This window comes from Acinonyx jubatus, chromosome E4, assembly GCF_027475565.1.
Source record: "Acinonyx jubatus isolate Ajub_Pintada_27869175 chromosome E4, VMU_Ajub_asm_v1.0, whole genome shotgun sequence".
Lineage (NCBI taxonomy): Eukaryota > Metazoa > Chordata > Mammalia > Carnivora > Felidae > Acinonyx > Acinonyx jubatus.
Genome location: NC_069395.1, coordinates 46,940,280 through 46,959,100, shown reverse-complemented (window position 1 = coordinate 46,959,100; position 18,821 = coordinate 46,940,280). Strand labels below are relative to the sequence as shown.

Sequence of the window (18,821 nt, the reverse complement as noted above, 5' to 3'; positions counted from 1 at the left end):
TAACCACTCATACAAGAGTTGGTTTAACTATACCTACCTAAGGGAAAGTATAGAATGCATTACCCTGGCACAGCATACCAGAATGTAGCCTTCAATTCAATAATTCTTTTTTCTTCTCTCCACCAATTCATGTGAAGGGTTGAACTTACACAGACTGATAGTTGCTAAGTGGTAACTACATTTTTTTATTGTTCCATGAAAGTTCTGTACTGTTACACATGTTTTGGTATTTTTCCCCCCTCCAAGTACCTCTTACAGTGAAAAAAAATGAGTTACTTTTATTATGTGTTATAGGAGTTTGTAGTTTATATGAGTTTCATGAAAAGTCCAGGAGTTGCCATAGAGCTTTACTTTATTAGCCAACAGAAGCAATACTCGTGCACAGAAATATATCTGCCTCCCTCCCAGAAAGGATTTATAAACAGTAAATGACTTACTATAATGTGCTGATAAGGATCTATAAATGACATTTTGGTTTCAATTACAGAAAATCTCTTCACACTTCAAAGGTCTTCTCTGGTACTCTAGCTTCTTTAAAACCTACAAAAATAAATAATCATTATTGTTAAGCTTCCTCTTGGATGCAATTCTAAGATTTATATGATGATGAATATGAACCTTAGGAAATAAAAGTCCACCCAAGGGGACCAGATAGAGTTCCCATTTGTTTATATGACTGAGCATACACACACAACTTAGGGAAAGGATAAACATATTTTGATAGTACTGTTTAATTTCCATATTTATTTGTTCAAATGTATCCTGTCAGTAATTATTAGGAAAGTCCAGAATTTTTTTTTCATTTGCCAAGTATTTTATGAGAAATTCATTGAACTTACGAAAAATTAAAATAATTTTTGTAGTGTTTATAACTAAAAAGCCACATCCCATTGTTTGTTTTCTCAATTGGGCCAGTGTTACACAAAATCATGCTAAAAAAGGAACATTTTTTACCTTAGCTATTTGTTAAGAGCTTTAGAAACATTCATGTTGGGGTGCCTGGGTGGCTCAGTTGGTTAAGCCTCCAAGTCTTGATTTCAGCTCATGTCACGATTTCCTGGTTTGTGAGTTCAAGTCCCACGTCAGGCTTTGTGCTGACAGTGCAGACCCTGCTTGGGATTCTATCTCCCTCTCTTTCTGCCCCTCCCTCATGCACATGTGCATTCTCTCTCTCTCTCTCAAAAATAAATAAACATTAAAAAATTATAAATATATGTTTATAAATATATATTAAATATATAATATATGTTATTAATATATATTATATATGTATATGTATATATTAATGTATAATATGTAACATATGTTATTCATATATGTTAATATATATTTATACATATATAACACATATATTAAATATATACCATATATATATTTCACCTTGAATTTCAACTTCAGTGCTGACATTTTTAAAAAAATTATTCATTCTAAAATACCAGTTTAATTTGGAAGCAGTTGAATAAAAAATATTTCAGTGAAAAAATGCTTTCGTTACTTTGCTTTCTCCTACAATTACTCCATATTATTTAAAATCAAATAAACTATTCAATGAACATCTGTTCTTCCATCATAGATTTTTTTTCCCTTGAGACTATAAAACAATATATATTTATATCTTAGCATTCTATATGTCACATCTAATTTGGAACAGCTTTTCAAATACCTTTGTTATTTATGATTAATATGTACATTCTAAAATATGTTTTAATTTCAGAATAACATTGAAAAATTTTAAAGTGTTTCTTTTCTTTTTAAACATCACATTTTAAAAATTATAAAAAATAGCTCATGCTCAATTTTATGAACATGAACTATGGAAGCAAATAAAGAATAAAGTGTAATCACGATTTTATTTTGATGTGTATCCTTCCAGACTATCTGATGCATAATCATATATTTAGAGTACAAAGGAAAAGAAAGGATTTTAATTTTTTATACAGATGGGATCTCATCAAGTGCCCTTGAGTTCTTAAACTCACCTCCTTCATCATTTCTTAAGCAAAAAGAATAGCACTTATTTATTCATTCATTTATTTATTTTTAAAGGCTTTATTTTTTTCAGGGTAGTTTTAAATTCATAACATAATTGAAATGAAGGTACAGAAATTTCCCCATAAACTCCCTGTCCCCACACATACACAGTCTCTCCCAATACCAATATCTCCTACCACAGTGGGACGATGGTTACAACTGATAATCCTACACTGGCACATCATCATCACCCAGAGACCACATCATGACCTGAGCCAAAGTTGGAAGCTTAACCGATTGAGCCACCCAAGTGTCCCTGATCTTATAATACATTTTCCTGATAAAAATGTAGCCAGCATTTTAAACCAAGATGAAGGCAAACCATCATTCTGATTTTATAAACTACTATAAACTTAATCTTGTATTAGCTTATTTTAAACCAAATACAATTTTTTATAATATTACCCAATCACTAATTGCCTTAGCTGTCTGTTATTTTGGTTGGATCTACTTGCCTTGTCAGTAACTTTCAGATCTTTACTACAGTATCATCTTCCCTGTAAAGCTTTCCCTGACTATATTATTTACTTATTTTTGAGACAGAGAGGGTGCGAGCGAGGGGCAGAGAGAGACAGAGACAAACAGAGAGACAGAGAGACAGAGAGAGAAGCAGGGCTCACCCAAAGCAGGGCTCATGAACTGTGAGATCATGACCTGAGCCTGAGTCAGATACTTAACTGACTGAGCCACCCAGGCACCCCCTGACCGTATTATTTTAAATGGTGGAAACCTTTCTTTTTTTGCCATCTAACATGGATTATCTAGTTTTTTGTCTATTTCCCCTCTCACTTAATTAGGATACAAACTCCATGGAGGCAGATCTTTTATGTATTTTATTTTGTAATACTCCCAGCCCCTACGTAGGTACATATGGCCAATTAATATATATTTGTTGAATGAACAAATGGATGGATATATTTATAGAAGAGAAACAACTTTCAAGACCAGTTATACAAAAACACTGTAGCCAAGTAAAAGTTCATTTTTTTTAATCCACAAATTGCATATTCCTCATCTCTGTCTATATCTTCTGCATCATTTCACTCTCTTAATCCATACTAGGATAAGTTTCTCTTTTCCTGCTTATTATTTCCCCTAATTATCCTCACATTACAAACATCATACAAACATAATTATTTATTTACCACCATACTGTACTGTGCCTCTGATTAGGCTCTAAGTATTCTTACAACTACATTTCATGTTAAAGGAACAACAGCATAAGAAGATACAGGCAACACTCTACTAGGATGACCTGGTATTTATATTTGAATTTGTTATATAGGAAATATGTATATGTATCAGATGGTACGATCCTAACTAGCCCTTCCCACTGTCAGGATTTTCTGAGCTATTTCTAGGACACGTTATTTATTTTTTTTTTAATTTATTTTTTTTTAATTTTTTTTTCAACGTTTTAATTTTATTTTTGGGACAGAGAGAGACAGAGCATGAACGGGGGAGGGGCAGAGAGAGAGGGAGACACAGAATCGGAAACAGGCTCCAGGCTCTGAGCCATCAGCCCAGAGCCTGACGCGGGGCTCGAACTCACGGACCGCAAGATCGTAGGACACGTTATTTAAAATGATCATCAATGACTTAATGGCTACTGCTTTCACGCCAATCAAATTCAAGATAGCCTACATTAGGTCCCCAGTCAGAATACAGCTCATACTCTAGAGCTGCTGGTGGAACATATTCTTATGGATGACAGAGCATGGAAATTGCCTGCACTTTTCTTAGTCTAACAATCTATGTTTCCCTTATATCATTACCCCTTAGAAGTGAAGCAATTTCTTAATGGCAATTCTTTTTTCAAGCACATTGATCAGCCACCTGAAGCTCCAAGAGCATGAAGTTTTTATGCTGCTGCAGTAGTCATAATCCCTGAGAGATACACCTTCCCCCTCCAGAAGCTGCAAAGTCCATGCAGTTGTACGGTAATGCCAGGGGACTACTATCAGGGATTCAATGCCCAAGGGAAAATCCTATTATTCTCTTCATTGAAGCAGCATAATTTGGTAAAAACACCACTGGATGTGGGATTAGAAAGACCCTGATTAAAATTCCAGTTTCACATTTTAAGACCTGGTGTATTCTGCCACAAATGAGAATAGTACTACCTTCCATGGCGTAGTGAGGATGAATTAAGTATAGTGAAAGGTGCCTGTCCCAGTCCCATAGTAAATAAATTCTCAATGCATGCAAACTTTATTTTTTTAAATTTAAGTTTTTATTTTAATTCCAGTGACTTAACATACAATGTTATGTTAGTTTCAGGTGTATTATATAGTGACTCAACAATTCCATACATCACCCAAGGCTCACCACGACATGTGCACTCCTTAATCCCCATAACCTATTTAACTTAACCCTCTGCCTCCTTCCCGTCTTGTAACCATCAACTTGTTCTCTATAATTAGGATTCTGTTTCTTGGATTGTCTCTCTTTTTTTTCCCTTTGCTCATCTGTTGTGTTTCTTAAATTCCACATATGAGTGAAATCATATGGTATTTGTCTTTTCTCTGACTTATTTCACTTAGTATTATACTCTCTAGTTCCATCCATTTCATTGTAAATGACAAGATTTCATAGTTTTTATGGCTGAATAATATTCCATTGTGTAGATGGACACTTGGGCTGTTTCCATATCTTGGCTATTATAAATAATGCTGCAATCCAACGTGGATGGAACTGGAGAGTGTGATGCTAAGTGAAATAAGCCATACAGAAAAAGACAGATACCATATGGTTTCACTCTTCTGTGGATCCTGAGAAACTTAACAGGAACCCATGGGGGAGGGGAAGGAAAAAAAAAAAAGAGGTTAGAGTGGGAGAGAGCCAAAGCATAAGAGACTGTTAAAAACTGAGAACAAACTGAGGGTTGATGGGGGGTGGGAGGGAGGAGAGGGTGGGTGATGGGTATTGAGGAGGGCACCTTTTGGGATGAGCACTGGGTGTTGTATGGAAACCAATTTGACAATAAATTTCATATATTAAAAAATAAATAAATAAATAAATAAATAAATAAATAAATAATGCTGCAATACAGGGCTGCATGCCTCCCTCTAGTGTTTCTGTATTCCTTGGGTATATATCTAGTAGTGCCATTGCTGTATCCTAAAGTAGTTCTATTTTTAACTTTTTGACGAACTTCCGTACTGTTTTCCACAGTGGCTGCACCAGTCTGCATTCCCACCAACAGTGCAAGAGGGTTGCTTTTTCTCCACATTTTCACCAACAGCTATTGTTTCTTGTGTTGTTGATTTAAGCCATTCTGACTGGTGTGAGGTGATAATCTCATTGTAGTTTTGATTTACATTTCCCTGATAGTAAGTGATGATGAACATCTTTTCATGTGTCCGTTGGCTATCTGTAGGTCTTCTTTGGGGAAGTATCTGTTCATGTCTTCTGTCCATTTTGTAACTGCATTATTTGTCTTTTGGGTGTTGAGTTTTCTAAGTTCTTTATTTATTTTGGATACTAATCCTTTATCAGATGTCATCTGCAAATACCTTCTCCCATTCTGTAGGTTGCCTTTTAGTTTTGTTAATTGTTTCCTTTGCTGTGCAGAACCTTTTTGTTTTGATGTAGTCCCAATAGTTTATTTTTGCTTTTGTTTCCCTTGTCTTAGGAGACTTATCTAGAAAAAAGTTTCTGTGGCTGATGTCAAAGATATTACTGCCTTTGTTCTCTTTTAGGATTTTTATAGTTTAAGGTCTCATATTTAGGTCTTTAATACATTTTGAATTTATTTTTGTGTATGGTGTAAGAAAGTTGTCCAGGGCCACCTGGGTGGCCTGACTCTTGGCTTTGGCTCAGGTCATGATCTCATGGTTTTGTGAGTTTGAGCCCCATATTGGGCTCTGTGCTGAAAGCGTGGAGCCTGCTTGGGATTCATTCTCATTCTCTCTCTCTCTCTCTCTCTCTCTCTCTCTACATTTCTCTCTTCCCCCACCCCCACTCATGCTGTCTCTCTCTCAAAAATAAACTTTAAAAAAAATTTAAAAAAAAGAGAAAGTAGTCCAGTTTCCCCAACATCATTAGTTGAAGAGACCATCTTTTTCCCATTGGATATTCTTTCCTACCTTGTCAAAGATAAGTTGACCACACAACTGTGGGTTTATTTCTAGGTTTTCTATTCTGTTATATTGATCTATGTGTCTATTTTTGTGCCAGTATTGTACTGTTTTCATCACTACAGCTTGTGACATAGCTTGAAGTCTGGAATTATGATGCCTTCAACTGTGTTTTTTTTTTCTCCCCACCCCCCCCCCCCACCCCAAGGTTGCTTTGGCTAGCCAGGGTCTTTTGTGGTTCCATACAAATTTTAGAATGTTTGTTCTAGTTCTGTGAAAAATGCTGTTGGTATTTTGATAGGAGTAGCATTAAATCTGTAGATTGCTTTGGGTAGGACAGACATTTTAACAATATTTGTTCTTCCTATCCAGCAGCATGGAATATCTTTCCACTTCTTTCTGTTGTTTTCAATTTCATTCATCAATATTTTAATAGCTTTCAGAGTACAGATTATTTCACCTTTTGGGTTAGGTTTGTTCCTAGGTATCTTATTATTTTTGGTACAGTTGTAAACAGGATTGTTGTCTAAACTTCTCTTTCTTCTGCTTCATTATTGGTGTAGAGACATACAACAGATTACTGCACGTTGATTTTCTATACTGCGGCTTTACTGAATTCATTTATCAGTTCTAGCAGATTTTTGGTGGAGTCTTTTGTTTCTACATATAGTATCATGTCATCTGCAAATAGTGAAAGTTTTACTTCTTCGTTACCAATTTGTATGCCTTATTTATTTGTTGTCTGATTGTTGAGGTTAGGTCTTCCAGTACTGGGTTGAATAGAAATGGTGAGTGGACATCCTTGTCTTCTTCCTGACATGAGAGGAAAAGGTCTGTTTTTCCCCATCAAGAATGATGTTCACTGTGGGTTTTTCTATATGGCCTCTATGTTGAGGTATATTCCCTCTAAACCCACTTGTTGAGGGTTCTTATCATGAATGGATGTTATACTTTGTCAAATGCTTTTTCTGCATCTATTGAAGTGATCATATGGTTCTTATCCTTTCTCTTACTGATGTGATATATCATGTTGATTGATTTTCAAATGTTGAATCACCCTTATAACCCAGGAATAAATGCCACTTGATCATGGTAAATGATTTTTTTTCAATGTATTCAATTTGCTGGTATTTCATTGAGGATTTTCAGTCAGGTATATTAGCTTACAGTTCTTTTTTAGTGATTTTTTATCTGGTTTTTGTATCAGGATAATGCTGGCTTCATAGAATGAATTTGGAAGCTTTCCTTCCTTTTCTATTTTTTGGCATAGTTTGAGAAAAACAGGTATTAATTCTTCTTTAAATGTTTGATAAAATGATAAAATCCTGGACTTTTGTTTGTTGGGAGTTTATTACTGATTCAATTTCTTTGCTGGTTATCAGTCTGTTCAAATTTTCTATTTCTCCCTAGTTCAGTTTTGTTAATTTATATGTTTCTAGGAATTTATCCATTGCTCTAAGTTGTCCGATTTGTTGGCATGCTTTTTCATAAGAGTGTCTTATGATTGTTTGTTTCTATGGGTATTTTTCCTTTCTCATTTGTGATTTTTTTTTTCCTTTCTCATTTGTGATTTTATTTATTTGAATTCCTTCTTTTTCTTGATAAGTCTAGCTAGAGGTTTATCAATTTTATTAATTTTTTACAAAGAACCAGTTCCTGGTTTCATTGATCTGTTCTATTGCTTTTTAAATTTCTATATCATTTATTTCTGCTCTAATCTTTATTATTTCCTTCCCTCTGCTGGTTTTAGATTTTGCTTATTGTCCTTCTTCCAGCTTCTTTGGGTGCAAGGTTATATTGATATTTTTCTTGCTTCTTGATATAGGCCTGTATTGCTATAAACTTCCCTCTTAGAACCACTTTTGCTGTATCCCAAAGGTTTTGGACCATTGTGTTTTCACTTTCATTTGCTTCCATGTACTTTTTAATTCTTATTTCCTGGCTCATTTACTGTTTAGTAGCATGTTATTTAACCTCCATGTATTGTGGTCTTTCCAGATTTTTTCTTGTGGTTGGCTTCTAGTTTCATAGCATTGTGGTCATAAAACACACATGGTATGGCTTTGATCTTTTTGAATTTGTTGAGGCTGGTTTTGTGGGATAATATGCGATCTATTCTGGAGAATGTTCCATGTGCACTTGAAAAGAATGTGTATTCTGCTGTTTGGGGATGGAATGGTCTAAATATATCTGTTAAGTCCATCTGGTTCAGTGTACCATTCAAAGCCATTGTTTCTAGTTGATTTTCTGCTTATATGATCTATCCATTGATATTAGGAGGGTGTTAAAGTCCCCTACTATTGTTGTATTATTATTGATTAGTTCCTTTATGTGTAACTTTTATGTATTTGGTTACTCCTATGATAGGTGCATAAATATTTATAATTTTTACATCTTATTGGATTGTCCCCTTTAATAATATATAGTATCCTTCTTTGTCTCTTGTTACAGTCTCTGTTTTAGAGTCTATTTCGTTGGGGCCCCTGGGCGGCTCAGTTAGGTGTCTGATGTCAGCTCGGGTCATGATCTTCTGGTCCATGAGTTCGAGCCCTGCGTCTGGCTCTGTGCTGACAGCTCAGAGCCCATAGCCTGCTTCATATTCTGTGTCTCCCTCTCTGCCCCTCTCTTGCTTACACTCTGTCTCTCTCAAAAATAAACATTAAAAAAAAAGTTTGAAGTCTTTTTTGTCTGATGTAAGTATTGCCATTCCAGCTCTCTTTTGACATCCATTTGCATGATAGGTGTTTCTCCATCCCCTCACTTTCCATCTGCAGGTGTCTTTAGGTCTAAAATGGATCTCTTGTAGGCAGCATATAGATAGGTGTTGTTTTTTTTACCCATTCTGTCACCTTATGTCTTTGGATTGGTATGTTTAGTCTATTTACATTAAAAGTAATTGTTGATAAATATGTATTGCCATTTTATTATTTGTTTTGTGATTGTTTCCGAAGATTTTTTTGGATTCCTTCTTATCTTTCTGTCTTTTATGTTTTGTTGATTTTCTTTAGTGATATATCTGGAGTTAACTTTCTCTTTATTCATCGCATGTTTAGTAGTTTTTGATTTTTGGTTACTGTTAGTTTTGTATATATCCTCTTCTTCATACAGCAGTCTAAATTAAGTTGATGGTTGTTTCAGTTTGAACTCATTCTTTTCTTCTCTCCTCCCCATGTTTTAGGTATATATTATATTTTGTCACCTTTTTTGAGTTTCTTGACTTTTTACAGAAATATTCATTTTTACTGCTTTTGTGTTGTAAGTTTCCTTTTTAAGATCAAGATTACATAGACTAATAACTATACATTTACTTTGAAAGATGCACTGTTTCCTGTAATTATTGTTGGAAAATCAACATGTTGATGGGTTCATCATTCAACAAATACCTACAATATGCCTATAATACACTTTGTACTATGCAAAGCACTAGGAAGCAAATGGTGAGCCAGACCATTTGTGTATTATGAAACTGTAGCCCTATACACTTTTTACTTGGTATTATCCATAGTGGAACCTTGAAATATTAACAAGACCATGGTAGTCATTCTCACCAAAATTTTCATGTTAAAAAAATACTAATTACAGTAACATAGCAGAAGAGCATCTGCTGCTCCACAGCTTTTCAATTCACAAACAGTAGCTTCACACAAGAGATCATCTACCTAGTCTGTGCTAGGCACTGGGAATGCAATGGTGAATAAAGCATAGCTTCTGCCTTTAATTAACATAAGGTAACCTAGTGGTGGCAATAACTGCAGCCTAGCTGGGTACTTCATACTCACAGGTTGCTAAAAGCATCAACACTCTCTATGAATAACATCTAGAGTTGGAAAGTAATCTTGAAACTTATTCCTCTATAAAAATATTCTTAGGGGTGCCCAGGTGGCTCCTGGTTGGGCTTCTGACTTTGCCTCAGGTCATGATCTCACGGTTTGTGGGTTTGGGACCTGCATTGGGCTCTCTACTGTCAGCACAGAGCCTGCTTTGGATCCTCTGTACCCCCCCCCCGCCCCTCCCCACTCGATATCTCTCTCCCTCTCTCTCTCAAAATAAATAAATAAACTTTAAAATTAGTTTCAGTGATTTCCTATTCTTTCATTCTAAAGTTTCAAACTGTTCAATTTCGTGGGGCATCTGGGTGGCTCAATGGGTTGAACGTCTGACGTTGGCTCAGGTTGTGATCTCACGGTTGTGGGTTTGAGTCCCAAGTCGGGCTCTGTGCTCACAGCTCAGAGTCTGGAGCTGTTTCAAATTCTGCATCTCCCTCTCTCTCTTGCCCCACCCCTACTCATGCTCTGTCTCTCTCAAAAATAAACATTAAAAATTAAAAAAAAAAAGAAATCTTTCAATTTCATACCTATTGTGTGGCTTTCATACCTATTTATGGCAAACCATAGTAGGAAAACCTTTTTATGTCACAATACCCAAATGTATGTACACACACATATAAATAAAATATGGAAGCAAATTTGACAGTTTTACAAAGACCAGTATATCCTAATTTTAATTCTATGTCATGTGCTTAAATCTGGTAGCAGCCCACTGAATTGATTTCATGACCCACTAATGGAAGTTTGAAATTAATGGTCCAATGACTTCAAGATGATTTCTATCAAATTCCTCTGTCTTATCCCACAACCCTCCCTTTTTCTTTCTATGCTATAGCCATACTGTTTGCTTTCCTTTCTTCAATGGTGTCATACTCTTGTCCACTCAGGGCTGTAACCTACCACTTCCCTCCACCCATTTATTCGACAAATATTTAAGGCATAAGTCGTATGTGTCAAGCACTATTCCAGGGTCTGGAGAGGTGAAAGTGAATGAGCTAGATATATTACATTCCCTTTTCTCATTTCTAGAGGCAGTCAGAAAACAAATAATCCAAGAAATAAATGAAGCGATGAGAATTAGAGGTGTATAAAATGATGGAAATGAGCAAAAAGCAGAACTAGAAAATAATCTGAAGTCTGATCTCTGGAAGACAGCTAGCTTTGGAGGGAGGGGAGGCAGTGGGCTTAGAATATAGCGTTCCCGTTTGAGGAACTGAGAGATGAGTAACTGGTTAATGGTGAGGCTGGAAACAGAGGGGAGGCCAAGTCACCCATTCTTCAGGACTCAGCTTAACTGTCACTTAACTGTCACTTCTCCATAGAGAAGCCTTCTAGGACCTTCAGTGTATGTCTGGTCTATTACTGACTCCATTTGCATCTGTACTTCTCCTTCAGGACTTTCACTCAACTTACATAATGTCTGCCTTTCCTGAGAAAACTAAGGGGTGCATAAAGTCAGGGGCTTAAATAAAACTAAGGGGTGCATAAAGTCAGGGGCTTAAATAAAGTCAGGGACTGCATTTATCTTGCTCATAGAGTTATCCCTAATGCCTAGACCAGTGCCGAAAATATAGTAGGTTCAGGATAAATATTTATTGGATGGATGGATGGATGAATAATACACACTGTCAGTTTTATATATGAAGGAGATTCACAGAAATAGTACCTGCACCCTCTTTTGATACCCTTCTCTTTCATTCCTATTTTTAACGTCAAGGGATGTTAAATATCAATCTTGATTTTTTTTTTTTTTTACGAAAAAGCAGAACTGATATTTCAGAACAGATGAGAGTAGTACTCAAAATGTTTAGAGGAAATGTGTGCTGGCACCCAAAGTTTGGCATCAGCAACTTTATTTCCTCTTGTCATTCCTAGCAATGACATTCATAATCACTGCGCTCATCACCTAACTATTCGCCACCACTGTTACTACTGTATCCTGCGGCAAGACCTGGACAGAGGCACTCCCAATGTTAAAGCTAAAGGCAGAAAATATGCTTATGATAGCTAACTATCCACGTTTATTAGGTTAGAAATTAAGAGGTAAACAGATATTAAACAAGCAAAACTCATGGCATTTAATCCTAGAGCAACATTCCTTTGCTTTTTAAATCCATTCAGGGCTAGTCTTCTACCTTGGTGGAAACCTCAGTCAGCCTCAGAATGTTTCTGTTAAAACATATATAATTTAGAAATGAAAATTTAGGACCATGTATTCAATCAAATTAGGCTTGATTTAGAATTGAAGTTTTTCTCCTCCCCAAACTAGAGCCTATAAGGAAAGGTAAGGTCATAGACTTCTCTCCCTCCCTGTCTAGAGTCTAATCGTTCCAACTCGTGAACTCTGGTTTTTAACCCCTTGTGGCTGGAGAAGGCTGGCAAAGATACAGAAGCAAAAAAAAGTTCTTACTTCACTCTACTATCCTAAGCAGGCTTTGTGATCTCTGGGCCTGGTACATATTAAAGCTGATTCTTTCTTTTTGTAAATAGATGCCTTGGTGAATTCTTCTGAGATACTCAACTTTTGAGATCTCTTCCTTGTATTCCCTGGCATGTAGCAATGCATCTCTATTCCAGCTGAAGGCTTGCACTTTCTTCGAAGCCCCCATGCACCCTGTGGTTTACATCCACAGGTCTTCTGAGGTTCTTTCATTCTAGCAGGCAACCCCCTTGTATAGGACTTAAAATCCTTTCCCATGGTTCTTTCGTCCACAGAGAATACTTACAACTATTTCCTTTCTTTTCTTCAACAGACTGAGAATGCAATTCCTTCCCAAAGAAACTCTCCATTCTGCTACCTGTGTCCCTCTATGTTTTTCAAGCCTGACGAGACACCAGCCTATGTAGGAGACCATATTAGACTCTCTGATAAACTTCCCAAGTAGTCTCTTTAAAGTCCCCTCTCTTTTTTTTATTGTTTTTTTATTTTTTTAATATGTATTTATTTTTGAGAGAGAGACAGAGAGAGCATGAGCAGGGGAGGGACAGAAAGAGAGAGAGACCCTGAAGAGGCTCCAGGTTCCGAGCTATCAGCACAGAGCCTGAGGCGGGGCTCGAACGCTTGTACCTTGCTATCATGGCCTGAGCCAAAGTCGGACACTTAACTGACTGAGCCGCTCAAGTGCCCCAAAAGTCCCTCCTGTTGACTGGGGGTTAGGAGATATATTCCTTCCATATCTCTCACCAAAGGAAGAAGGATTCTACTCCAAGCAATTCCCTCCAAAACAAACAACAACACAAAACTCTGATCTCAAAGTCCTCCCCACATCTCTACTATTCTAAGCTTTCATACCGGTGAAGTGTGTATGGTGTTTTAGAGTTAAACACTGCTCTTGCTCACCTGATTTTCTCAAAATGTAAAAGGGCAGGCTGTAGCACAACCTATTTTAGTATTTTATATCTTAGGTCTTAGGTCTTAAAGTCTTGACCAAAGATTCCACTTCAAAGTTCAATATGGAGGTGTGCCAACTGCCAAAATGGCAGAATGAGGAACTTGGGAAATTCTCGTTCCAAAAAGCACTGATAAAAGTGGTCAGAGTTATCATAAACAACAACTCTGGAAACTAACCAAAGGACACAGAACACATGACAGGCACTTATTTTTAAAACTCTACTAAATCTCTAGCCAATAGTATTGTAATAGCATAATACGGTGACAGATGGTGGCTACACTTGTGGTGAGCACAGTATAACATATAGAGAAGTTGAATCACTATGTTACAACCTTCCTGAAATGAAGGTAATGTTGTGTATCCATTAAATCTCAGTAAGAGTCCTGGAGGTCTATGACATTTTATAGCAAGAAGCTGTTCCTACTGTCCTCCAGTTCCACAGCATAGAAGTTCTAGTTGGGAAGATAGGACAGCCCTGAAGATTGATAGCTCCATTGCCTTTCTGTTTGAAGAAGAGAGGAGATAACTGGTATTTGGAACAAAGTATAGAAAATCCCATGTCCAGGTGAATTGTAAAAAACAATAAAGATACAGTAGCAAACAATGTGGGAAGTTTACTGGTTGGGGTGACCAACAAAAGAGCAGACCGTTCAGAAATTTAATAGCAAGATTGAGAGGAGGAGATCAGCAAAGAGCACCTTGCTCTGACCCACTTACTCCTAGTCTGGAAGGCTGTGTATATTTGCAAGGCTATACCTCCTAAGAAGAAAGCTGAGAGGACTTAGCCAAATACTCACTAAAAGGGAGGCCTTGCAAATCCAGAAAGTAAAAACCAGGGAGAACGTGTAACTTCCCTGTATTTGAAAGTATTCCCCGGGCCACATGCAGATTAAACAGCAAAAGGTAGACTTACTTGTTCAAGATGTCTAAGCAAAACTTTAGCTATCACTGCCTGACAGTTAAACTATGCTGACCCAGGGGCAATAGTTAGGAAACCAGGCTTAAAAACAAAAACAAGAATGAAACATAAAAACTGAGCTGACACATCAGAGTATCAGAGTCTGAACACTGTAGGGGAAGACTCCACTGAACCAGCTCAAGAAGTCACTAAAACAAACAGCAGCAGTAACCTTCCCAGAGGAAAGATGAGAATTTAAAGTTGCTGCAATATATAATCTAAAATGTTCAGTTTTCAACAATAAAAATAAAAGAAACGAACAGACAAAGCCAGGAAAATGTGAGCCAGACACAGGAAAGAGAAGCAATCAATAATAACTATCTCTGAGGAACTTCAGATTATGAACTTAACCAACAAATATTTTACAGCATCTGTTATACACATGTTCACCGAACTAAAGGAAATCAGAAAGAATAAATGAAAGTATGACACGGTAACATGGCAATAAAGAGATACAGACATTCAAAAAAATAGCCAAATGGGAATTCTGGAGTTAACACATAGCTGAAATGAAAAATTCACTAAAAAGGATAAACAGCAGATTTGAGCTTTCGGAAAAATCAATGGATTTAAAGATGCATGAATAGGATGGCTGGGTGGCTCAGTCAGGTAAGCGTCTGACTGACACTTGACCTGAGCTGACTTGACTTGATGCTGACTTGAGTGTCAGCTCAAGTCTTGATCTCATGGCTTGTGGGATCAAGCCCCACATCAGGCCAGCACAGAGCCTGGTTGGGATTCTCTCTCTCTCCCGTTCTCTCTCTGCCCCTCCCCTGCTCACGCTCTCTAAATAAATAAACTTAAATATATATATATATATATATATATATATATATATATATATATGCATGAATAGAAACTATGCAATCTGAAGAACAGAAGAAAAATAAAAAGAATGGAGAAAAATGAACAAAACCTTAGAGACTCGGGGGGACAACAAGTATACAAGCATACATGTAAATGGAATCTCAGTGGACAAGAGAGAAAAAAAATAAAGGAAAGAAAAAATATTTGAAGAAATAATGGCTGAAAATTTCCCACATTTTATTAAAACCATGTCAAAAAGCTCAACCAATTTTAAGTGGGGTAAGGACAGAGAAATGAACACTTACGTGACTATGACACGTCATTGTCAATCTACTGAAAATCCAAGACAAAATTTTGGAAGTCACAAGAGAAAAAAGGTTCATCATGTATGAGGTAACCAAAATAAGATGAAAACATGACCTCTCATCAGAACAGAGGCTTGAAAGCAGGAGGAGGACATATTCAAAATTCTCAAAGAACAAAACTCTTAACAATGTATACTATACCCAACAAAATTATCCTTCAAGTGAAGGAGGCAGAGGCTGTCAGATTGGATAAAATCTATTACATACAAAGGAAGAACAAAACCCAAATAAGATCTGTAGTTTAGTTAATAGCTTTATGCTAATGTCATTTTCCTGATTTTGATCTTGTTCTATGGTTATGTAAAATGTCACACTGGGGAAATCTGGGTAAAGTGTATATGAGAGCTCTGTGATTTTTTTTTTGTCATTTCTTAAATTATTTCAAACTTAAAAAGTTATTTAAAAAGTCCAATACATGTTGATAGATCTAGTTTATATGTGCAATTTTCATTCCAAAGTTCTAAAGAAGTAACAAAAGAGTCCTATGGGAAAACTGACTAAGGTTTACTTTCTTCAGGATAAAATTACTGGTCATTATTGTTAGACGGTGACAGCATTTTCAATTCCAGTTACAAATAGGCACCCTTTCATCCTTTTATTCCCCTTCATAGTAGTAGATATTTTAAGTTTTTGTGAAATTAAGGCATTCTGTCCAGCTCACCACATTAAACACTGGGAAAATGTTTTTTCCCCCCACATCTGGCTCAGTCCTGGAAATCTTATTGCAAGCAGGTTGCACAACGATTATCATGAATGCTCATGAACCAGCAGTTTGGGAGGTTTTGTGTTTTGTCTTTTAAAACTAAGCTGAATAATCAGTGTCGGTGAGTATACATGGTTTTTTTTTGTTTTGTTTTGTTTTGTTTTTGGCTGCCCTGTCATTAGAAACTTCCTGAACACTAATGAGAGGGAAATTTGGATATGCTCTTTAACATACTTGCCTGTGCAATGCAACTTTTGGCTTTCCATGAATGCTTAGTAGTGTGTGGTCTGTCCAAAACACTTTTAGTCGTACTGTCAGGGCAAGACGGGCTTCTCTGGGAAAAGTGAACAAGAACCAGAAACACAGACTAGTCCATTTTCTTCCCTGCACAGTGTGATAGGACAACAGGAAGGGAAGGGGCCATTACTAGGTTTGTGGCCTCTGGAGGAAAGGTGGATAGGCGAAGGATCTGTTTCTCTTTCCTTCCATTTCATTGTGTGACGGAACAGAGGAGGTACTAAGGGACTCAGCACAGAACTAGAGGCAGGCTTCCCTGCTGGAACCAGACTGATCTAAGTTCAAGCTTGTCTCCTCTTTTCTCTGAGCGTACGATCCTGATCTTCCATTCCCAAACCTGTGAAATGGGGGAAGTGGCCCCCACACCTCACAGAGGCAGTGGGATGATGAAATGAGAGAACACATGTCAGTCATCAAGCACAGTGCCCAGCAGGTCACAAATATACAAAATGATGATTTGCAATTGTTGTTTATGAAATTGGCGCTTCCCCCCACCCACCTCCGCCAAATTGCTTCAATTTCCTGAGACTTCTTTGGCTCTTTGGACATTTCTTTTTTTTTTTTTTTTAATGTTTATTTATTTTTGAGACAGAGAGAGACAGAGCATGAACAGGGGAGGGTCAGAGAGAGAGGGAGACACAGAATCTGAAACAGGCTCCAGGCTCTGAGCAGTCAGCACAGAGCCCGACGTGGGGCTCGAAATCACGGACAGTGAGATCGTGACCTGAGCCAAAGTCGGATGCTCAACCAACTGAGCCACCCAGGCGCCCCATGGAAATTTCGAAGAAATTCAAGTACGCAAATTTGTTAAGCACCTCTTACAAAGACTGTGTACTTTTTCATACTCAACAATGAGTTTTAATTAGAGATTGTACTCCTGCTTTTGATCTGCTAAAATTTAAAAAAATATATTGGGCCACTAACTTGTCTGCTTCCAAACTCAAAGCTTTCTCCATTATGCTGGATATAGAAAGGGGTTCCAAAAGCAAAAAGGGCAAGGTGCCATGGTTCCCACCATCACCATCTTTCCCACCATCACCATCCTTGTTACAACGGCATGACTAAAGTTTGAAATTCTTAGATTATTTTGCTGGAGCTTTTTTAAAACCTGGGCCAAGCAAAGAGTTCGCTATCATCAACAGGCATAGAAAAATAAAGAAACAGCAGGAATTAAGATAAGTAAACGAATGGCTTTTTATTAGATAGAAATGTCTCTCAAGCCATATTCTCAGTGTACCACAGAAAACCTGTTAAGAGAATTTTCCTGTTCCCAAAGAAATCTAAAAGCATGCCACCAGATACAAAGGTGCAGATTGATTCCCTCGGTCTGTTTCCTATGCCAGGAACCTAACGGTATTGAATTTGCCTCCCATTTCCCACAGAGAGACACCCGGTCCCGGTGGCTAATGTCCACGCTATTCCTTTTGAACTGACTTTTTCTGCTCTGTTTTTATTCCTAGGTCTCTGGCACTGCTTCTGTATCTCTCAAACTTCTATTATTGAAAGTTCATTATGTAACCAAACCAGTATATATGGAATTCCTACTAGAGTTTCAGAGAAGAAATAGGCAGTTTCAAATAGAAAAGGCTTGATAGAAAAGGTGAATAAGCTGCTATTCAAAATCCTGAACAAGCTTAGATGTAGAGAAATGGGAGATGGAAACACTTTCTCTAGGAAAAGGACATGAACAGTGAGCCACAGCCACATTGGAGATGCTCTGTCCTGTCTCAGTTTCAGCTGGTGCTGTGCCACTGCCCTCACACGTTCTCTACAGGATAGTCTCTGCCTGCCCTCAGGGTTCTGTGTAAACTTACTCTCTGAAGTAAACTATCTCTTTATTGACCGTCTTCACTATCTCCTTATCCTACAAGGTTAGGACCCTTGCATTTCTTTTTGAGATCTCTCACCACACTGATATACCACATTACCATTATATATAGCGTATGTCTCCCCTCACTGTGAGCAGCATGAGGGAAGTTCTAGCTCCTTCCCCTGCATGAGCCCCAAATGATCCCTCAATTACTACTAACTGAAAAGATGAATGAACAAATGTGGGAATTTGTATGGAGTGCTGGGGAAAACCACAGATGAGGTCTTGTGTTGAGAAATAATCAAGGGGAAACAAAGCCTATTTACAGACCCTAGAACGACAAAACTGGAAGACATTTTAGCAATGCTTAATTTATTTTCTTTTTATTATTTTTTTAATTTGCTTACTTAATTTGAAAAGTTCACATCCATTAAACATTTCCTAGGTGCCAAGTACGGAGCTGAGTGATTTATATACACCACTTCATTTCGTCTTCATAACAAGAGAGGAATTATTATAGCCATTTTAGAGATTAAACAAAACAAAACAAAA

The 18,821-nt window shown here is 37.1% G+C and overlaps 1 protein-coding gene across 5 annotated transcripts in view; it reads right to left on the bottom strand.

Annotated features, from left to right (window-relative positions):
• Positions 1-18,821, bottom strand: part of PLA2G4A (phospholipase A2 group IVA) — a 158,686-nt gene that overhangs the window by 126,033 nt on the left and 13,832 nt on the right. For 3 of the 5 annotated variants that reach the window (XM_027074337.2, XM_027074338.2, XM_027074339.2), the window contains exon 2: positions 438-540. The exons of 1 other annotated variant lie outside the window; for it this stretch is intronic. In XM_027074337.2, coding sequence (XP_026930138.1) covers positions 438-470 — 33 coding nt within the window. In that variant the 5' untranslated portion in view covers positions 471-540. Of the gene's footprint in view, positions 1-437; positions 541-18,821 lie in introns of those variants that run through there. One more of the 5 variants, XM_053209801.1, reaches the window with a different exon arrangement.